The sequence below is a fragment of the Palaemon carinicauda genome, chromosome 3 (genome assembly GCF_036898095.1).
Source record: "Palaemon carinicauda isolate YSFRI2023 chromosome 3, ASM3689809v2, whole genome shotgun sequence".
Classification (NCBI taxonomy): domain Eukaryota; kingdom Metazoa; phylum Arthropoda; class Malacostraca; order Decapoda; family Palaemonidae; genus Palaemon; species Palaemon carinicauda.
The window spans coordinates 147,956,755-147,980,415 of NC_090727.1; the positions used below are offsets into that span (position 1 = coordinate 147,956,755).

The 23,661-nt window shown below is 44.9% G+C and overlaps 1 protein-coding gene across 1 annotated transcript in view; it reads left to right on the forward strand.

Moving 5' to 3' along the window:
• LOC137638609 (gamma-glutamylcyclotransferase-like) overlaps positions 1–23,661 on the forward strand; it is a 102,761-nt gene that overhangs the window by 73,762 nt on the left and 5,338 nt on the right. The window contains exons 4-5 of the mRNA XM_068370852.1: positions 14,858–15,038; positions 16,569–16,693. Coding sequence (XP_068226953.1) covers positions 14,858–15,038; positions 16,569–16,664 — 277 coding nt within the window. The 3' untranslated portion in view covers positions 16,665–16,693. The remainder of the gene's footprint in view (positions 1–14,857; positions 15,039–16,568; positions 16,694–23,661) is intronic.

Here is a 23,661-nt window from a genome sequence, read left to right on the forward strand (position 1 = left end):
ATTGAAAAACCTTTCAGTTTTTTCCTTTGGTCAAATAACCTGTTTATTGACGAAACGTAAGTGGGCTCTTCTCTTCGGTGCGAAATCAAGAGAGAGAGAGAGAGAGAGAGATAGAGACGGAGAGAGAGAGAGGAGAGAGAACGTTCCGATCTTTATTCTCGTCCCAAGCGAGTAACGTTGTTCTCGAGTTACTCTCGTCCCTAGTCTCTGTACGGGGAGAAAGGATAAAACGTTTTTAGTTTTTATTCTCGTCCCAAGGCACTGTACGGTGAGAGATTGAAAACGTAGTTTTGAATGAACTAGTGTTTAGTCTCTTTCCCAGCCACTGATCTTTTTATCTTAAAATATGTTTACTGTTTTTTGCTTGTATTAATGTGCTTACATTATACGACTGATTTCGCAATTATAACCTTTTGATGAGGGTAGAATTGCGTGCTTCAGGTAGAAATCAGTTTTATTCATACCTAATGTGAATTGTTAAAAAATTCGATTTCAGTGAAATAAGTGCAAAACAGAAAATCGTAGTGATAAAGTGATATTGCGCAAAGTGTTATCAGTGTTGCGACCGAGGGTTCGTCTGCTCGTGCCTGTCGTTCGTCTAGTCCGGGACCTCTTGCAAGCTCCCAAGCCCAGGGGAGAAGTAATGTCGTACGACTTATGGGTTCGAGAGGCCTTGATCAGCGAACAGACGTTCCCTCTATGGTATCAGGCGTATCTCACCAAGATCACCCCTACCATAAGGCGAGAGAGACGATTTTCTCCTCGTCATCCGAAGGCTTTTCGCATAAGAAACCGTGGAACAAGGTTTCGAGGCCCTTTAAGCGAAAGTCAGTCCTTTCAGGACAGGTCCAGCGTCCTGGTTTTAACTATTAGGACAGCTCTGACCCTTTGCAGTCATCGGAAGACTGCTCGCCGCCTTAACAAAAGCGTAACACAGGCTCCGAGAGTCTTTTTGTAGGCAAGGTTTTGCAGTCACAGACGTTACCCTCGTCTCTTACCGCAACCATTCCCGTTGATCCTAAATGGGTTGTACGGCAAGACATGCAGAATAAGCTTGCCTCTCTTATGGAAGACTATTCTGCCGATAAGGTTCACGTTGATCCTAGCCGTTTATCTCATCGAGATCCTGGCCTTCAGCCGCCCAAACGAACCTTTGTGCGTCCTGTTGACGTTGGCGTAGCTAAGTCACGTCAGTCACGATATGTAGAGCCTCTCTCGATGCGGTCACGTGTTGATTTTCAGCCGCATTTGGACGTTAGGCCGCTTCCTAATGCTCCTGTTGACGTTCAGGACGTTCGCCAACCAGCGGAGTTGACTTGTTTTGACGCTGAGCGTCAACTACCGCAGTCTAGAGTTGTTTTGACTGCTCAGACTAGGCAGTCAAAACAGTCTCGAGTGGACGCCGAGCGTCCTCCCGCACCTGTTGTTGTTGACAGTTCACAGACTGTTAAGCAGTTACATGACGTTGCGTCCTGGTCCGCTACCTATGCACCAGTGCGTGTGGACTCTGCTTGTAAAGCATTGCCACCACGGTAGGTCTCTCCCTTGCTTGAGACTCGGCTATTGTCGGACAAGGTTCCTTCAGATGAGGAAGTTGCTGTTCCCCCTCCTACTGATATTCCCTTGAGGACTCTGTCTGACGGAGAGGAGCCTAAAGCTGCTTAGCCCTCTATGGACTTTAAATAAATCATGCTGATTTTTAAGGATCTTTGTCCGGATCTTTTTGTAACTGCTGCTCCTCGTTCGCCTAAACGTCAGAGCTTAAACTGGGCCTAGCTACTTCGAAGCCGTTGTTTTATAAGCTACTGTAGTGCTCTCTCGCTCTTCTAAGAGAGCTTTACGTTTGCTAGGCGACTGGTTTATCACCAGGAGGAGTTTGGGGGAGACAGCCTTTGCTTTCCCTACTTTTAAGCTGGCTTATAGAGCGAGAGTCTGATATGACACGAGAGAAGTTCTCGGCTTGGGAGTTCCTGCCTCTGCCCAGATAGACTTCTCAAACCTCATAGACTCTCCCTGGCGCCTGGCCATGAGACGCTCCAAGATTTTATGGTCGACTTCAGAGCTATTTTCGAGCGTTTGAAGTTTTGCTGTACAATTATGTCATGCATAGACAAGGCTTTCAGGGATGGCTCCATTGATCTGACAGCCACGTTCTCTGCAGGAACAAGTCCCTCAGGGATGGCTCCAATGATCTGGCAGCCATGTCCACTGCAGGAGTACGTAAGAGGCTAGTGCGCTCAATGTGTTCATTGTCAAGACAAACTTCACGATGAAGTCTACCAGGCTGTCTTGACAGCATTTATGGAAGGCGACTGGATGGTCTCTCTCGACCTTCAAGAGGCATACTTCCACATTCCTATACACCCGGATTCCCAACCATTTCTGAGGTTTGTTTACAGGAATGTAGGGTACCAGTTTCGAGCCCTGTGCTTTGGCCTCAGTCCTGCTCCTCTCGTGTTTACGAGGCTCATGAAGAATGTGGCAAAATCCCTCCATCTATCGGGGATCCGAGCCTCCCTGTACTTGGACGACTGGCTTCTCAGAGCATCGTCCAGTCTTCGCTGTCTGCAGGATCTGCATTGGACGTTGAGTCTGGCCAGGGAGTTGGGACTTTTGGTCAACCTAAAAGTCCCAACTGATCCCATCCCAGATTATTCTATATTTGGGGATGGAGATTCGCAGTCCAGTTTTTTTCGGGTTTTTCCGTCTGCCACCGAATAGAACAAGCCCTGCTCGAAGTCCAACTAATGCTGAAAAGAAAACGTTTGTTCAGTCAGGAGTTGGAACAGTCTCGTAGGGACTCTCTCATCCCTGGAGCAGTTTGTCTCACTAGGGAGACTACACCTTCTGCCTCTCCGGTTCCATCTAGCCTCTCACTGGAACTAGGACAAGACGTTAGAGACGGTATCATTCCCAGTCTCCGAACCAGTAAAGGCATGCCTGAAATGGTGGGACAGCAATATCAGTCTGAGAGAGGGATTATCCCTAGCAGTCAAGAACCCAAACCACGTGTTGTTCTCAGACGCGTCGGATTTGGGTTGGGGTGCGACCCTGGACGGTCGGGAATGCTCGGGTCTGTGGACCTCAAGTCAGAAGAGCATGCACATCAACGGCAAGGAGCTATTAGCAGTCCACTTGGTCTTGATGATATTCGAAAGCTTCTTCGAAACTAAGTGGTAGAGGTCAACTCAGACAACACCACAACTTTGGCGTACATCTCCAAGCAAGGAGGCACACACTCCTTCACGCTTCTCGAGATCGCAAGGGACCTTCTCTTATGGTCAAGAAATCGAGGCATCTCCCTGTTGACGAGATTCATCCAGGGGGACTTGAACGTCTTGGCAGACTGTCTCAGTCGGAGGGGTCAGGTGATACCCACGGAATGGACCCTCCACAAGGACGTGGGCAAGAGTCTTTGGGCTACTTGGGGTCAACCCACCATAGACCTCTTTGCCTCCTCGTTGACCAAAAGGTTACCAACCTATTGCTCTCCAGTCCTAGATACAGAAGCAATCCACATAGACGCGTTTCTACTGGATTGGTCTCTTCTGGACTTATATGCATTCCCACCATTCAAGATAGTCAACAAGGTACTGCAGAAGTTCGCCTCTCACGAAGGGACAAGGTTGACGTTGGTTGCTACCCTCTGGCCCGCGAGAGAGTGGTTCACCGAGGTACTTCAATGGCTGGTAGACTTTCCAAGAAGTCTTCCTCTAAGGGTAGATCTGTTACGTCAGCCCCACGTAAAGAATGTCCATCAAAGCCTCCCCGCTCTTCGTCTGACTTCCTTCAGACTATCGAAAGACTCTCAAGAGCTCGAGGCTTTTCGAAGGAGGCAGCCAGTGCGATTGCAAGAGCGAGGAGAGCTTCTACCATTAGAGTATACCAGTCGAAGTGGGAAGTCTTTTGAGACTGGTGCAAGTCAGCATCTGTGTCCTCGTCCAGTACCTCTGTAGCCCAAATCGCAGATTTTCTTTTACATCTGAGAAAGGTTCGCTCCCTTTCAGCTCCCACGATTAAGGGCTACAGGAGCATGTTGGCTTCGGTCTTTCGACATAGAGGCTTAGATCTTTCCAACAATAAAGATCTCCAAGATCTCCTTAAGTCTTTCGAGACCTCTAAGGAACGTCGTTTGGCAACTCCTGGATGGAACTTAGACGTGGTCATAAGGTTCCTCATGTCAGACAGGTTTGAGCCATTACATTCAGCCTCCCTGAAGGATCTCACCCTCAAGACACTTTTCCTAGTGTGCTTGGCTTCGGCTAAAAGGGTCAGTGAACTTCATGCCTTCAGTAAGAACATCGGTTTTTTCTACAGAAAAAGCCACTTGTTCACTTCAACTTGGTTTCCTGGCCAAAAAATGAACTGCCTTCTCGTCCTTGGCCTAAATCTTTTGATATTCCTTGCTTATCAGAGATCGTAGGCAACGAACTGGAAAGAGTATTATGTCCTGTTAGAGCTCTTAAGTTCTATTTAGCTCGTACTAAGTCATTACGAGGTAAATCTGAGGCATTATGGTGCTCAGTTAAGAAACCATCATTGCCTATGTCAAAGAATGCTTTGTCATATTTTATCAGATTTTTTAATACAAGAAGCTCATTCTCACTTGAATGAGAAAGACCGATGTTTGCTTAAGGTTAAGACGCACGAAGTTAGAGCTATAGCAACCTCCGTGGCCTTCAAGCAAAATAAATCTCTGCAAAGTATTATGGACGCGACTTTTTGGAGAAGCAAGTCAGTGTTCGCGTCATTTTACTTAAAAGATGTCCAGACTCTTTACGAGGACTGCTACACACTGGGTCCATTCGTTGCAGCGAGTGCAGTAGTGGGTGAGGGTTCTACCACTACATTACCCTAATTCCAATATCCTTTTTAATCTGTCTCTTGAAATGTTTTTTAATATTGTTTTTTGGGTTGTACGGAAGGCTAAGAAGCCTTTCGCATCCTTGTTGATTTGGCGGGTGGTCAAAGTCATTTCTTGAGAGCGCCCAGATTAGGGGTTTGATGAGGTCCTGTTAGTATGGGTTGCAACCCGTTATACTTCAGCTCCTGGGAGTCTTTCAGCATCCTAAGAGGATCGCTGGGCTTCGTGAGGAAGACAGACTTACAAAGCAGAGTAATCGTCTAAGTCAACTTCCTTACCAGGTACCTATATATTTTGGTTTTGTTATATTGATAACGGTCAAAAACTCTTAGCTTATACGCTGTAAACTTAATTAACTCTGGTCTCTACCCACCGCCTTGGGTGTGAATCAGCTATTATATATTCACCGGCTAAGTTAAATATTTAAAAATGATATTTTAATTATAAAATAAATTTTTGAATATACTTACCCGGTGAATATATAAATTAAAGGCCCTCCCTTCCTCCCCAATAGAGACCCAGCGGGACGAGAAGAATTGAAGGGTTTGTTTACATGCAAGAGTGGTATCTGGCCGATAGTTGGCGCTGGTGGGCACACCCGCAACCTTCATAGCGATCGCTCGCGAGTTTTTTTAGTGTGTTTTCTGTCGAGCCGCTGAGTAGCAGCTATTATATATTCACCGGGTAAGTATATTCAAAAATTTATTTTATAATTTAAATATCATATTTTTAAATACTCATTCTTTAGCCCTAAAGAAAGTACCTTTACTTCATCCTTAAGGGAGTAGTGAACCAGTTCTAAGCCCTGTGCTTCAAACTCTCCACCTCTCTTTTCATGTGTTTATGAGAGTGGTCGCTCTGGCCTCAGGTGGGCCTGGATATCTATCTCCCAAGAGAGGCAGTTGCCTCTGGGTCAGGACCAACTACTCTCTTTTGTTGTGATATGGGGACCTTGATAGATTGGGAAAAGTTGAGTCTCACAACCAAGCAGAAGATGAAGTATTTGTGCTTGTTGATTAATACGACATCAAGATTGTTTCTCTCAGACAATTGTATCAGCAGGCTCAGAGAGATGGCGCTTCCATTCCTGTTCGAGTGAAAACTTCCGACTCGGCGATGGTAATGTCTTCTGGCATGGTTTTCCTGGGAAAGATTTGTTATACACATGCGTCTCCACCAACAATCGCTTTAGTTGTGTCTGAAGTGTCACTGGTCCTCAGCCAGTGATCTCTGTTCCCATCTTGTTCCAGGGAAGTTCTTGGATGCTTGCAAGGAGGGCTGGGGCATGCACCTGATGAATCAAGTCGTTTTACGGCTGTGGGTCTCATAAGAAAAGCACCTGCATATCATATCAACTTGATGGAAATGCATACAGTTTTTCAAGCACTGCAAGCTTTCCAACAAGAATTAAATCAGGCACTCAGTAGTGTTGGTGAGTGGCAATACTATGGTCATAGCATATGTCAACAAACAAGGAGGGACTGTCTGTCTGTTACAGTCTTTGATAGTTGACCAGGCACGTGCATATCTGGTTATTGGAAAAAACTGTAGAACTGTCAGCAAGATTCATTCCAAGCAAGAGGAATTTCCCAGTACATATACTGTGGTGACTGCTCAAGAGGTTATGAAGCCAGCCTAGTTGCTCTCTCGAGATAAGATGTATCTCATCTACGATAGCAGTTTTACCATAAGCCTAGTATGAAATGTAGAATAACTGGCCTTCTACCCTTCTTTTTTCCCCTCTCTTTGGCGTGTATCAGCTAGACTGGCTGTTAGATGCAGGTAAGCTTCATAATTAAGTAACCTTTCTTTTTAGGTTTGTTAAGAATACCCCTCCTCTCCTAGGCAAGAGGAAGGATAAATAGATTGTGTGCAAACCCATTTCATATAGATGCTCATACATTCAGAAAACATGTCTGATTCAAGGCTGTAGGTTTTTTAGTGACTGACTACCATTTGCACTACCTAACACCTGTGACACCTCTATACTCAGACAGGAAAAAGGTTGGCAGAAGTCATTACCATCACTTATTTACAAGACAAGGTGCTATGACATTTCCAGGGGAAGTTATACCAGACATTTTTTGTTTCATAGGGTCTTCCTCCTGAGGCTATAGGCTTTTTAGTGACTGACTACCATTTGCACAGCCTAACACCTATGACACTTCTATGCTCAGACCGTTAAGGGGTTGGCAGAAGTCATTCAATCACTCCTTTACAAGACCAGGTGCTATGACATTTCCAGGGGAAACTAAACCAGACATATTTTGTTTCATAAGGTCTTTCTCCCAAGGCTATAGGCTTTTTAGTGACCAACTACCTTTTGCACTACCTAACACCTGTGACACCTCTATACTCAGACTGTAAAGAGGATGGCAGAAGACATTATCATCACTCCTTTACAAGACCAGATGCCATGACATTTCCAGGGGAAGTTAAACCAGACATATTTTGTTTCATAGGGTCTTTCTCCCAAGGCTATAGGCTTTTTAGTGACTGACTACCATTTGCACTACCTAACACCCATGACACTTCTATGCTCAGACCGTTAAGAGGATGGCAAAAGTCATTACCATCACCCCTTTACAAGACCAAGTGCTATGACAGTTCTAGGGGAAGTGAAACCAGACATATTTTATTTCATAGGATCTTCTTCCCTCCTAAGGATGAATCTCGTATAAAAGGACGAAGGTTTGTATTTGTGTAGTAACAAGTCAAATTTTTTAATTAATTTGTATTTTTCAATATTAAACTTAGCCGGTGATCATATAAGCTGTCAGCTCTGCTGCCCGACAGAAAAACCTAAGGACAAAATACGCCAGCGATCGCTATACAGGTGGGGGTGTACATCAACAGCGCCATCTGTCGAGCAGGTACTCAAGTACTCCATGTAAACACAGAACCAATTTTCTCTCTGTCGTGCCACCGGCAAGACCTACTAAATACGCTGTTGCTTACTGGATTGATTTTCACAGATTTTGGTGAAGTACTCATTTCTAGTTATTAGCTTTCGCTTTGCAGAGGTTATCTTCAATACTTCCTTGCATTCTTTGATTGAATTTTGGATTATTTGTTGACGACTTGGATAGATTTTGAATTTCCCCTTTGACTAATTCAAGATGGCTGACCCTTCTCAAGTCCCTAAATACAGGAAGTGTAGTGCTAGGGACTGTTCAAGGCGTCTTCCGAAGGCCTCTATCGATCCGCACACCATTTGTTCCAATTGTCGGGGTAAATCCTGTCAATGGGAAGATCGGTGTGAGGAATGCGTTGGGCTTTCGGAATTCGATTTTCTCGATTTCCTTAAATATTCACGTAGGCTAGAGAGAGATAGAGTCAGGAGGAGTTCATCTCGCTCAGTTGATTTTTCCTCTCCCCATGCCCCACAACCTATTCCTTCCCCTGTAGTGGTTGCTCCTGATCCCCCTTCTAGCACTCAACAACCTTCGATGGCAGATATGATGCGTGCCATCCAGGCTCTGGGTGAGAGAGTCGAGTCATTGGCGAGTGACCGTAACCAACTCATGGCAGACGTCAGGGAGTTGAAGGGTAAGAGTGCAGTGGGTAGTGACCTAGTGAGTGGAAGTGTTGTGAAAAGTGTTAGTGTTGCGCTTGAGGGTGCGTCTGTTCGTGCCTGTCGTCCTCCCAGTCCGGGACCTCTTGCAAGCTCCCAAGCCCAGGGGAGAAGCAATGTCGTACGACCAAAGGGTTCGACAGGCTTTAATCAGCGGACAGACGTTCCCTCCGTGGTTTCGGACGTATCTTGCCAAGATCGCCCCACCCACAAGAAGACGAGAGACCCCATTTATTCCTCGTCTGCGGAAGATGTTTCTCGGAAGAAACAATGGACCAAGGTCTCACGACCTCTCAAACGCAAGGTCCCTTCCGCGCAAGTCCAACGGCCCAGTTGTAGCCACTGGGTCAGTTCGGACTCGCTGCAGTCTTCAGATGACTGCACACCTCCTAAGAGAGGCAAAGCGGTACCGCAACAGACAGTAACACCGTCTGTTGCCGCACCTGCTACTGTAGACCCTAAGTGGGCTTTGCTGCAGACCATGCAGACACAGTTGTCATCGTTAATGCAGGACTTTCGTGCGGAGAAGGTTGACGCTGCACCCGTTAGCCTACAACCAACCACGGTTGTGCGTCCAGTTGACGCTGAGGCTACCTTCTCCCGCACTCCAGCTGTGAGATTCCCGCCACCCATGCGCACTGTACCCTGCCAGCCGCATGTTGACGTTCGCCGACGCACGGAACCCTCCGTTGACGTTCGCGAGTTACAACAACAACAACCTAAGTTGTTTTGTTTTGACGCGGTGCGTCAACCTCCGCAACCCACTGTGGTTACCCCTACTCGCCCACAGCAGACTATACAGTCGGGAGTAGACGCTTTGCGCCCCCGCGCAGCTATGGTTGTTGCCTGCTCTCAGACTGACCAACAGTTCCATGACGTTGCGTCCAGTGCAGTCACGCATGCACCCGTGCTGCCGGACTCAGCTGACCAGCCAATGCCTACTCCTTTGCCGCTTCCTCTTCAGCATTCAGACGATGGACTCTCTGATGATGACGACGCTGCACACCTTGACAACCCGCACACGGACATCGACGAACCCAAGACCACGCCTCCCTCCCTGGACTTTAGAAAAGTACTTGCACTGTTCAAGGACTTGTATCCAGATCAGTTTGTTTCTGCGGCCCCACGCTCACCTCCATCTGAGTTCGCTTTAGGCACGCAGTCATCCGCGCCTGCCTTTACGAAGCTCGTCCTCGCCCGCTCGTCCAAGAGAGCTTTAAGGGTGTTGGGAGATTGGATGCAGTCCAAAAAGCACCTGGGGAAGACAGCATTCTTGTTTCCCCCTGCGAAACTCGCTTCCAGATCGAGCGTCTGGTATGCCACGGGAGAAGTTCTCGGCTTGGGAGTTCCTGCCTCTGCCCAGGGCGACTTCTCAAGTCTAGTAGACTCTCCCCGCAGGCTGGCCATGAGACGCTCCAAGATTTGTTGGACTCCTTCAGATTTAGATCATCTGATGAAAGGAGTGTTCAGAGCGTTCGAAGTGTTTAACTTTTTGGACTGGTGTTTGGGAGCGTTGAGCAGGAAGACCTCCCCTTTTGACAAGGAAACTTCCATGCTCATTATGTCCTGCATGGACAAGGCCATACGGGACGGTTCCAGTGAGCTTGCGGCTTCGTTCGTTTCCGGGGTCCTCAAGAAACGAGAAAACCTTTGCTCCTTCTTGTCAGCTGGAGTAACTCAATGTCAGAGGTCGGAGCTTATGTTTGCCCCTCTCTCGAAGTGCCTTTTCCCAGAGGAGTTGATCAAGGAGATTGCTGCCTCCTTGATTCAAAAAGACACGCATGACCTGGTTGCGTCATCTGCACGCAAAGCCACCCCTTTGCCTTCCGTGTCTAGACCCAGGATGGATACTCCAGCGTCAAGATTCATTCCGCCCTTTCGTGGCAGAGCCTCCAGCAGAGGAGGTGCTCGTGCCGAAGGGAAACGTGGGAGCAAGAAGAAAGGTACCAAGTCCTTTAGAGGCAGAGTCTGACTGCCACATTCTTCAGACAGCAGTGGGAGCCAGACTCAAGAACTACTGGCAGTCCTGGGAGAACAGGGGCGCAGATGCACAATCTGTGAAGTTGCTCAGAGAGGGGTACAAGATCCCATTCTTGCGCAAGCCCCCTCTAGCAACGACTCCCATCGACCTCTCTCCCAGGTACAGAGAGGAGGACAAGCGACTAGCTTTGAAGCAAGAGGTGTCTCTCTTACTAGAAAAGGGAGCGGTAGTCAAAGTCCGGGACCATCAATCCTCGGGCTTCTACAACCGTCTCTTCTTAGTGGTAAAGAAGACAGGAGGGTGGAGACCGGTGCTAGACGTCAGTGCTCTGAATGTCTTTGTCACCAAGCAGACGTTCGCCATGGAGACGACAAAGTCTGTTCTAGCAGCGGTCAGGAAGGAAGACTGGATGGTCTCTTTAGACCTCAAGGACGCTTACTTTCACGTCCCCATCCACCCAGATTCCCAACCTTTTCTAAGGTTCGTTTACGGGAAGGTTGTCTACCAATTTCAAGCCCTGTGCTTTGGCCTAAGCACGGCGCCTCTTGTCTTTACGAAACTGATGAGGAATATTGCCAAATTCCTGCATTTAGCAGACATCAGAGCCTCCCTCTATTTGGACGACTGGCTTTTAAGAGCTTTGTCCAGTCGTCGCTGTCTGGAGAATCTAAAGTGGACTCTAGATCTGACCAAGGAATTGGGTCTCCTGGTCAATATGGAAAAGTCCCAACTGGTCCCATCCCAAACTATAGTGTACCTAGGGATGGAGATTCACAGTCAAGCTTTTCGGGCTTTTCCGTCGGCCCCCAGAATAAGTCAAGCCCAAGGATGCATCCAGAACATGCTAATGAAGGACCGATGTTCAGTCAGACAGTGGATGAGTCTGATAGGGACGCTTTCATCACTGGACCAGTTCATTGCGTTAGGGAGACTGCACCTCCGTCCCCTTCAATTTCACCTGGCTGTTCACTGGAGAAAGGACAAGACGCTAGAAGCAGTCTCGATCCCTATTTCCGAGAAGATGAAGTCATCACTGACCTGGTGGAAGGACAACATCAACCTCAGAGAGGGTCTGCCACTGACTGTTCAGACCCCCAACCACGTTCTCTTCTCGGACGCATCGGACACGGGCTGGGGTGCGACATTAGACGGTCGGGAATGCTCGGGCACCTGGAACGCGGAGCAAAGAGCGTTACATATCAACTGCAAGGAGCTACTGGCAGTTCATCTGGCCTTGAAAAGCTTCAAGTCCCTCCTTCTAGGCAAGGTGGTGGAGGTGAACTCCGACAACACCACGGCCTTGGCGTACATCTCCAAGCAAGGAGGGACCCATTCTCTGAAGTTGTACGAGATCGCAAGGGACCTCCTCACCTGGTCAAGAGATCTAAACCTGTCTCTAGTAACGAGGTTCATTCAAGGCAACATGAATGTCATGGCGGACCGCCTCAGTCGGAAGGGTCAAATCATCCCAACAGAATGGACCCTTCACAAGAATGTATGCAAGAGACTTTGGGCCACATGGGGCCAACCTACCATAGATCTCTTTGCAACCTCAATGACCAAGAGGCTCCCAAATTATTGCTCGCCAATCCCGGACCCAGCAGCAGTTCATATAGATGCCTTTCTACTGGATTGGTCCCATCTAGACCTTTATGCATTCCCCCCGTTCAAGATTGTCAACAAGGTACTGCAGAAGTTCGCCTCTCACGAAGGGACAAGGTTGACGTTGGTTGCTCCCCTCTGGCCCGCGAGAGAATGGTTCACCGAGGTACTGCAATGGCTAGTGGACGTTCCCAGAACACTTCCGCTAAGAGTGGACCTTCTACGTCAGCCACACGTAAAGAAGGTACACCCAAGCCTCCACGCTCTTCGTCTGACTGCCTTCAGACTATCGAAAGACTCTCGAGAGCTAGAGGCTTTTCGAAGGAGGCAGCCAGGGCGATTGCTAGAGCAAGGAGGACATCCACTCTTAGAGTCTACCAGTCGAAGTGGGAAGTCTTCCGAAGCTGGTGCAAGTCGGTATCAGTATCCTCAACCAGTACCTCTGTAACTCAAATAGCTGACTTCCTTTTATATCTGAGGAAGGAAAGATCTCTTTCAGCTCCCACGATCAAGGGTTACAGAAGCATGTTGGCAGCAGTCTTCCGTCACAGAGGCTTAGATCTTTCTAACAACAAAGATCTACAGGACCTCCTTAAGTCTTTTGAGACCTCGAAGGAGCGTCGTTTGGCCACACCAGTTTGGAATTTAGACGTGGTACTAAGATTCCTTATGTCAGAAAGGTTCGAGCCGCTACAATCAGCCTCCTTTAAAGATCTCACTTTAAAGACTCTTTTCCTCGTCTGCTTAGCTACAGCTAAAAGAGTCGGTGAGATACACGCCTTCAGCAGGAACATCGGATTTTCATCTGAAACGGCTACATGTTCTTTGCAGCTTGGTTTTCTAGCCAAAAACGAACTACCTTCTCGTCCTTGGCCGAAATCGTTCGATATTCCAAGCCTTTCTAATTTGGTTGGAAATGAACTAGAAAGAGTCTTGTGCCCTGTTAGAGCTCTTAAGTTCTATTTAAAACGAACTAAACCTTTACGAGGACAGTCAGAAGCTTTATGGTGTGCTATTAAGAAACCTTCTTTACCTATGTCGAAGAATGCAGTTTCCTATTATATTAGACTGTTGATACGAGAAGCTCATTCCCATCTGAATGAGGAAGACCATGCTTTGCTGAAGGTAAGGACACATGAAGTTAGAGCTGTCGCAACTTCAGTGGCCTTCAAACAAAACAGATCTCTGCAGAGTATAATGGACGCAACCTATTGGAGAAGCAAGTCAGTGTTCGCGTCTTTTTATCTTAAAGATGTCCAGTCTCTTTACGAGAACTGCTACACCCTGAGACCATTCGTAGCAGCGAGTGCAGTAGTGGGTGAGGGCTCAACCACTACATTCCCCTAATTCCATAACCTTTTTTAATCTTTCTCTTGAAATGTTTTTTATTGTTGTTTTTGGGTTGTCCGGAAGGCTAAGAAGCCTTTCGCATCCTGGTTGATTTGGCGGGTGGTCAAATTCTTTTCTTGAGAAGCGCCTAGATTAGAGGTTTTGATGAGGTCCTTTAGTATGGGTTGCAACCCTTGATACTTCAGCTCCTAGGAGTCGCACAGCATCCTATGAGGATCGCGAGGCTCAGTAAGGAAGACGTACTTAAAAAGGCAGAGTAATTGTTCAAGTCGACTTCCTTACCAGGTACTTATTTATTTTATGTTTGTTATTTTGAATAACTGCTAAAATGAAATACAAAATACTTAGCTCTTAATAATGTAAACATGTAATGCTGGTCTCTACCCACCCCCCTGGGTGTGAATCAGCTTATATGATCACCGGCTAAGTTTAATATTGAAAAATGTTATTTTTATTAATAAAATAAATTTTTGAATATACTTACCCGGTGATCATATATTAAAGGACCCTCCCTTCCTCCCCAATAGAGACCCAGTGGACCGAGGAGAAAATTGGTTCTGTGTTTACATGGAGTACTTGAGTACCTGCTCGACAGATGGCGCTGTTGATGTACACCCCCACCTGTATAGCGATCGCTGGCGTATTTTGTCCTTAGGTTTTTCTGTCGGGCAGCAGAGCTGACAGCTTATATGATCACCGGGTACAGTAAGTATATTCAAAAATTTATTTTATTAATAAAAATAACATTTTTCCTAATTATACAAACCTGAGTCCTTTAAGTTACACCTCCTATCTCAACCACCCTGCAAGCCAAGACCTAAAGTCAAAAGCCCTTATATAGCTGGCTAAAAGGGCACTCTGTTACCTGTCAGTACAGTAGTTATAACTACCTCGTTAATTTTTTAATGGCCATTCCAGCTTTGCTGAAGTCCTAATCCTATAAAATAACGTTTCCATAGTCAATAAAATTACAAGTTATTTTTTTAAATTTTGCTATTTTTATCATGCTGGTACTTCAGAAGACTTTAAAAATAATGATTACATAATTTCACGTCCTTTCAAAATTGCTACCTTTATGATTTTGTGTTGTTATTTTTTTTGCTGAATTCAAACAATCAGTCCCACAGATCAATATTACTGTAGCTATAATTTATGTCTTAGAGTGGACTGTACAACTATTTCAAGAGTAAATTTTTTGTCAGGTTTTGAGTATGCAGTGGACCTGTATAGAAGGAAAGACATAAGTACTTACATTAACACTGAAAGTAGAACCATTTTGAGAGTTATTTTAGTGGATTACATTGACTAATTTTTTATTTGGATAAAACTACCAGAATGTTTAGGGTTCATTCACCAAGGGACTGAATTGGACTGGGAAGGATTTCTCATGCCATTAATTGGTTTGAATAGGCTTTTGGGCTATTGCCAATGCTGGTGTTATTATTAGAATAGTAAAATTTTAAATATTGTGAATTTGTTTTTTCAGGCAAGAAGGTGTTCACCAAGGTATCTACAAAGCTGTTGAAGTAGATGTTGAAACTCTTGATGGTGAAAAGGTTAAAGCTCGCTCGTACCAAATCATACGCCCCCTGGAAAAAGATCGCCGTCCTTCTTCTGTGTACATGGATGTCATTATTCGAGGAGCCAAAGAGAATGGACTTCCAGAGGTAATTTTACAGCTCTTCCTAGGAATTTTATTTGAATTTAATTACACTCAATCAGTCAGTCTCCTGAGAATATAATTTATTCCAAATACGCATTTTGATATTAATTATCTTTTCTTATTACACTGTTTTGCTGAAATGAGGGACAAAATACTGTAGAACAGATCCTTTAGTTGAACAGAATCTATTATTTCCATGAATATTACCACTGAATAGAACAAGCTGATATGTGGAAGTGCCAACTGGACAGCCTCTAGATAAAACCTTAAGGAAAATTTCCCCACCTCGCCCCGCCTACACAACCTCCCTCGAAATAAATCTCCAAAACCCTCCATATCTGCTGGGAAGGGGCATATGGCAGAATAGGGTTAGCAAGGTAAAAAAGGTAGTAAAGAACACTTAAGAAAAAACAGAAATTCCCAGAAGCGCATAAACAGTCGAGGGAATAAAAAATAAAACCATTTTACATGATATAAACAGGTTTTCAAATATGATACAAAATACTGTACATTTACTAACAATAGAAAAATTAAAGCAATGAATTTTTACTTAAATAGAACTCATGGCCTTTCATGGACATTTTTTGATGTTTTTTTATACAGTACACTAACTCCTTCAGTTGGTCTGCTTGCCACTTGCCTGCTCTCTCTCTCTCTCTCTCTCTCTCTCTCTCTCTCTCTCTCTCTCTCTCTCTCTCTCTCTCTCTCTCTCTCTCTCTCTCTCTCTCTCTCTCTCTCTATATATATATATATATCATCATCATCATCTCCTCCTACGCTTATTGACGCGAAGGGCCTCAGTTAGATTTCGCCAGTCTCCATCTTGAGCTTTTAATTCAATACTTCTCCAAAAACATTATCTGGTCACCATACCATCACAGGACTGATAGTCAAAATCTCAGTGAAACTGCCATGTTTGTTCCCATACAACAATGGGGCCCAGATGAAGATCAATCATGACATACTACCGAGGATGCAATTGTGGGTTTTACCTCTTATGTTACCAGACATACCATTCTACCATAAAATGTTATTATAGTTTATATATATATATATATATATATATATATATATATATATATATATATATATATATATATATATTATGATAAAATTTTATGGTAGAATAGTATGTCTGGTAACATGAGAGACAAAACCCAAGATTGCATCCTGGGCAGTATGTCATGTTTTGATAATAGAATTTGTTATTTTCATACTCGCCTGATGTTCTTATACATGGCCACCCTCCTACCCACTGACCTAATGAGTTCAAGAGGATAGGATATTACAGTAATTGCAACCTCTACTCTAACCTGTTAGGTAGGGGAGGTCTTAACCTCGAGATGCCATTAGTTGCTAGATGTCACCTTAGGGGGTAGGTGTGGCATCTTGATGGGAAGAACGGGAAATTTTTAGCGTCTTTGGGATAACGTCACTGTTGAGTTAGCTTCAGGCACAAAGAAATATGAACATCAAGTAAGTGTAGAAATAACAAATGTTATTAAAATTCTATTTGTTTCTATATATCCTTCAGGACTATATCAAATATTTGGAGGGCATTGAAGATAATGGCTACAATGGAAAAGTGGATGTCAAGTTGAATCTCAACAATATTGGAAATGGAGAATAGACTCTGTACCAAATTATTTCCAGACTATGGTAAGTTTTTTTTATTGTCAATTGTACTTGGTTATATTTCATTCTTGTAATTTAGTATCTTAAAGTTCCAGCATCAAGGACTGCTTTAATCTTTCTACGTACAGTACTACTGTATATGTAGTAATCTTCTTATGCTAAAACCTTTATTAACCCTTTTACCCCCAAAGGACGAACTGGTACGTTTCACAAAAGCCATCCTTTTACCCCCGTGGACGTACCGGTACGTCCTTGCAAAAAAAATTATATAAAAATTTTTTTTTTCATATTTTTTATATTTTTTTGAGAAAATTCAGGCATTTTCCAAGAGAATGAGACCAACCTGACCTCTATGACAAAAATTAAGGCTGTTAGAGCAATTTTAAAAATATATACTGCAAAATATGCTGGCAAAAAAATAACCCCCTGGGGGTTAAGGGTTGGAAATTTCCAAATAGCCTGGGGGTAAAAGGGTTAAGGTTTAACAGAAATAACTCTGAATACATTATAAATTTTGTTAATGGCAAAAACGATGCTTTATACACATAGGAAGATAAATGCTCTGCTTTTTTTATGCAGACATTTTTAATAACCTTCAAAACTACAATCGTACTAAAAGGTTTTTAACCATTAAAATCTTTCATGGATTTACAAGCACTATACTTTGGAGTGAAAACTTTATTTGCATTAATAAACCTTTTAACATAATCTTTTGTAAATAATGCTTTCTTAACAAACATATTTTCTTCCCCTTTAACTGGTAACACTTGACAATGAAAATTCTCACACTGATTCGTGTACATATATACTGAACTTATAAACAAAATAGAATCATACATACAAATTTCAGTAAAATGTGTTCATACTCTTTCCTGTGACCTCGGTGTTTCTTTACTTGTTATAAGTAGCATTTTTGAGAGAGAGAGAGAGAGAGAGAGAGAGAGAGAGAGAGAGAGAGAGAGAGAGAGAGAGAGAGAGAGAGAGAGAGAGAGAGAGAGAGAGAGTTATTTAAAAAATAGACCTTATGATTCTCTCTCTCTCTCTTTCTCTCTCAGTGCTTTTCATAAAAGTAAAGAAAGACAGATCACAAAGCTTGTGAATAGAGGCAATAAATTTATTTCTATGACTCTCCCTTGATGTTCGTATGGCTTTTCTCTGAAAGCTCAATTTTATTTATGTTAACCTCTAAAACTGAAAAATTCCTGATTACTTTCCTTTCAATAGACTTATGCTTCTTGTCAAGTAATGATATAAACCCACAACAGTTAATGGCAATTACAGATGGCTTGGGTAAGCCACAGATTCTTTGTCTTTCAGTATCTGTGTCGCCATCGGTTTGATGACAGCCCATAACTCCAAATTGTTCAGATTTCAGTTTATTAGTGCTCTCCAAGATATCTTCTTCTGGATTTGTTAGTAACTACTGTGTTGCTTGGTCAAAGGAGTTTTGGGGGGGCAATCATGATCTGTGACAAGGACAGAAGTTAAATATCTATTGTGAGAAGTTTGATGGCATCACTGTTTCTCAAGAGAAAGTGTTCCGATAGTTACTGACCAAATGAAAAGTTCAAAGTGCAAAAGGAAACTTCCTTATAGTTCAGGGGGAAATCCAGAGAAGGTGGAACTTGTTGTTTATAGCAGGGATAGGGGCAATATTTCCACAGATTTAGGAGATTTTGTAGTTCTGTACTGTACTAAGGATATGTAAGGTTGGAAAAGCAGATAATTCATCACTTTTAAGGTAGCCTTCTTCATTTTTCTTTATCGTAGGTTGAAGTGAAAGAAGAAAACCTGATTTCCCAGTTTGCTTACTACTGAAGTGAATGCAGGGATGTTGCACATGTGCGTGGTGGACTCATTTGTGTTAAAATATGCCCTAGAGCATTAATTTACCCCACTTGAATTACTTTTGATGAGCTAGTGGCAAGGCTTGCAAGTAAATGGAACACATGACCCAGCAAAGAGTGATGCAAATGATTGCGTTTAGTGGAAACTTTGTTTCCCTAACCCTAGTTTAAGGAAATCATATGATAAGCCAAACCATCCATTTTCAGTATATAATACAATATAAGTTAGGAGCGCTTATTCTAGCAAATGGTCTAAGGTAGTTAAGAAATTTGAGACTGTGAGAGGATTTCAAATTTGTAATGTGCAGTGAACTTTTAGAACCCTTTCTGAATAAAACACTATGAACACTATACTCAACTTGGGGAGTTAGGATAGGTTGGCAACTTATAATTTTTCAATATTAATCTTACCCGATAATCATGTAGCTGTCAACTCTGTTGCCGACAGAAATCTACGGTCGGGATACGCCAGCGATCGCTATACAGGTGGGGGTGAACACCACAGCGCCATCTGTGGTCAGGTACTCCAGTACTTCTTGTCAACACCACCTCAATTTTTCCTCTGTCGTGCCTCCGGCTAGACCTACATGGATACGCTGTTGATTCTGGAGTTTTTGCTCACGATTTGGTGATGTATTTGCTCTAGAGTTTAGCTTTCGCTATTCAGGAAGTTTTATCATTAGCTTAGCTAGCTTTTGGAATTAATTTGATTAATTATGGTGACGAAGAGAGTATGAACTCTCTTTCACTTTTAAATGGCCGACCCTTCCCTTAGACGGAAGTGTTGGTGTCTAAGAGAGTATAGACTCTCTTTCTTAATTTTGCTTAACAAAAGTTATAGATTTATTTTATATCTCTCCGCCTTTTATAGGCCTCTTCGATTAACTTCCTTTTATTATAAACTTATTAAAATTAATTTTTATATTTGTTTATATTCGACCTTTCCTAATAGTAGGCGGTCTTTTCTTGGTACCGAAGTTAATTAACATTAAGCCCGTCATTTCGTTTTTACCTGTTAACATATTATGCTATTTTAATGTTTTTGAAAGAATTTCTTTGATAGTCTCGTACTGTTTTCAAAGTTGAACTAACGTTTTGTTTTGTCTCTGCAGTTGTTGACGTTCAGAACGTTCAACTTGCGCTCTGTCGTTACGATAGAGAGAGAATTTTCACGGTGTCACGTTGCAGTAAGAGTAAACCGATTCTAGCGTTTTGTTCATTCTTTCTTAGCTTAATGGTTTTAATTCTAATAAAGGAACTTTTTATTTGGGAAATCTTTCAGTTTTTTTCCTTTAACAATAATATGTTTTAACGATATATATGATTGGGCTCATCTCTCAGGTTCTAAGTCAAGAGAGAGAGAGAGAGAGATAGAGACGGAGGGAGAGAGAGGAGGATAAACGTTTCGTTCAAGCGAGTAACGTTGTTATCGTTTTTGCTCTTCTCCCTAGTCTCTTTAGGGGAAGAAGGTAAACGTTTCTAGAGTTTTATTCTTGTTCTCAAGCTTTATGCGGTGAGAGATTTTAAACATAGTTTATTTGATCTAGTGTTTAGTCTCTTTCCAGCCACTGAATTATTTATCTTTCATTATATTTTTCTGTTACATTGTAATTCTGTTTTCGCAATTACTAACTTTTAAGGAAGGATAGAATTGCGTGTTTCAGGTACAAACCACTTAAAGTTTCGAGTTCAGTGAAATAAGTGCAAACAGAAAATCAAAAGTGATAAAGTGATAAGCGTTCGAGGGTTCGTCTGTTCGTGCCAGTTGTTCGCCTAGTCTGGGACCTCTTACAAGCTCCCAAGCCCAGGGGAGAAGTAATGTCGAAGGACTTATGGGTTCAGCAGGCCTTGATCGACGAACAGACGTTTCCCTCCGTGGTTTCGGGTGTATCTACACACGTTGCCGACGTGATCACCCCACCCACACAAAGACGAGAGAGCCCTTTTATTCCTCGTCTGCGGAAGAGGTTTCTCGCAGAAACCATGGACCAAATCTTGCAGCTTTTAAGTGCAAGTCGGTCCCTTCCGCGCAAGTCCAACTCCTAGGTGTAGCCATTAGCACTGGGTCAGTTCGGACTTGCTGCAGTACGACAACTGCACACCTCCCAGAGAGGCAAGGTGGTATCGCAACAGGCAGTAGCTCCGTCTGTTGCCGCACCAGCTGTTTTAGACCCTCAGTCTCTACGGACAATAGCTCCATTTGTTGTTGTCTTTCTTAAACTCTAGTGGTCTATGCTGCAGACAATGCAGTCTCAGCTTGCGGTGTTGATGCAGGAGTTTCAGCAGAGAAGGTTAACACACCTCCTCCTGCGAGCGCTCCTCCACCTCTACGCAGTCCAGCCTGCCAGACGTATGATGTTGAGGTTCCTCAAGCTACCTCCATGCGTGAGCTGCCGCATTGGGAGTTGCCAGATACCAGCTCTGTGCAGCAACCTCCACTTTCCTTGAGGCAGGAGCCTCTTGCCACGCGGCAACCTCCTCAACACTTGAGGCAGGAGCCTTATGCTTTGCAGCAACCTCCTCTACCCTTGAGGTAGGAGCCTCATGCGTTGCGACTACCTCCTCCATCCTCGAGGCAACAACCTCTTGCGGTGCGACAACCTCCACCATCCTCGAGGCAGCAACCTCAACTCCACCTCTGCGCAGTCCACCCTGCCAGACGTATGATGTTGAGGTTCCTCAACCTACCTCCACGCGTGAGCTGCCGCATTGGGAGTTGCCAGATACCAACGCTATGCAGCAACCTCTTGCGTTGCGGCAACCTCCACCATCCTTGAGGCAGCAACCTCAACTCTTGCGGCAGCCACCTCCACTCTTGAGGCAAGAACCTCAACTCTTGAGGCAAGAGCCTCAACTCTTGAGGAACCTCATGCTATGAGGCAGCCGCCTCAACGCATGCAGCAACCGCATTCTTCACAGCATGAGCCTCTCTCTGCGCAGCTACCTCCTCAACCCTTGAGGCAGACGCAACTCTTGAGGCAGGAACCTCACAGGAGCCTCATGCTATGCGGCATCCTCCTCAAACCATGAGGCAGGAGCCTCATGCTATGCGGCATCCTCCTCAACCCATGAGGCAGGAGCCTCATGCTATGCGACATCCTCCTCTACCCATGAGGCAGCCTCATGCTATGCGGCATCCTCCTCAACCCATGAGGCAGGAGCCTCATGCTATGCGGCATCCTCCTCAACCCATGAGGCAGGAGTCTCATGCTATGAGGAGCCTCATGCTATGCGGCATCCTCCTCAAACCATGAGGCAGGAGCCTCATGCTATGCGGCAACCGCCTCAACCCATGAGGCAGGAGCCTCATACTATGCGGCATCCTCCTCAACGCATGCGGCATAAGCCTCTTCCCTTGCAGCTTGAGCCTCATCCCATGCAGCATGAGCCTCATCCCATGCAGCATGAGCCTCATCCCATGCAGCATGAGCCTCATCCCATGCAGCATAAGCCGCACGCCATGCAACATGCTCTGCTTACCTTACAGCATGCTCTACATACAGCATGCTCTGCATACAGCATGCTCTGCATACCTTACCGCATGCTTCTCAGTCACACATCTTTGGTTGTTGCCAACTCACTAGACTGTCAAGCAGTTTCATAACGTTGCCTTCTAGTCTGCTGCTTTTGCACCAGTGAAACCCTCACTGAGAGAACTTAGCTTTTCTCGGATATGGTTCCTGTAGATGAGAAAGTGCTATTCTCCCTCCTTCTGATATTCCCTTGAGGACTCTGTCATTTGGAGAGGAGCCTTTAGCTGCGTAGCCTCCTATGGACTTTTATTTAAGCATAACATGCTTCCAGGGAAGGTAATGGTTCCACTTCAGTCGCTAACCCCGTCTGTTACCACACCTGCTCCCATAGACCTTGAGCTGTGTTGCAAGACATGCAGTCCAAGCTTAGTCCTTGTTAGAGGATTTTTTGTTTACGGAGTCAGTGTGTCACTGGGAAGACGTTCAACAACCAGCAGAAGTGACTTGTTGTGACGCAGTGCGGCAACCTCAGCAACCCGATAAGGAGTTGTCTGTACGACCCAGACAGTCTAGACAGCTTCGGGTTGTCACTGTACTTCCTCGCTTCCCCATGGTTGACAGTTCACAGACTGTGCAGCAGTACCATGATCTTGTGTCCGGCTCCGTCAGACGACTAGCTTTTAAGAGCTCCCACAAGTCGTCGCTGTCTGGAGATTCTCAGATGGACTATGGATCTGACCAAGGAACTGGGCCTCCTGGTCAATTTTGAGGAGTCCCAGCTCGTCCCATCCCAGACCATTGTCTACCTGGGTATGGATCTTCAGAGTCGAGCTTTTCGGGCTTTTCCGTCGGCCCCAAAGATCTACTAAGCCCTAGTTTGCATCCAGAGCATGCTGAGAAGGAACCGATGCTCAGTCAGGTAGTGGATGAGTCTAACAGGGACACTTTCATCGCTGGCCCTGTTCATCGAGTTAGGGAGACCCCACCTCCGCCCCCTTCAGTATCATCTAGCGGCTCACTGGATAAAGGATATGACGCTAGAGACGATCTCAGTTCCTGTTTCCGAAGAGAGGAGGTCTACTCTCACGTGGTGAAAGAACAGCTTTCTTCTCAAGGAAGTCTACCTTTGGCTGTTCAGAAACCCGACCGCCGTCTCTTCTCTGACGCATCAGACACGGGCTGGGGTGCGACTTTGGACGGACAGGAATGCTCGGGAACATGGAATCAGGAGCTAAGGACACTTCACATCTTTTGCAAGGAGCTGTTGGCGGTTCATCTGGCCTTGATAAACTTCAAGTCCCTCCAGCTTAACAAGGTGGTGGAGGTGGACTCTGACAACACCACAGCCTTGACTTACATCTCCAAGCAGGGAGGGACTCATTCGTGGAAGTTGTTCTAGATCGCAAGGGACCTCCTCATCTGGTTAAAAGATCGAAAGCTCACGCTGGTAACGAGGTTCATTCAGGGCGATATGAATGTCATGGCAGATCGCCTTAGCCGGAAGGGTCAGGTCATCCCCACAGAGTGGACCCTTCACAAGAATGTTTGCAGCAGACTTTGGGCCCTGTGGGGTCAGCCAACCATAGATCTGTTCGCTACCTCGATAACCTAGAGGCTCCCGTTGTATTGCTCTCCGATTCCAGACCCAGCAGCAGTTCACGTGGATGCTTTT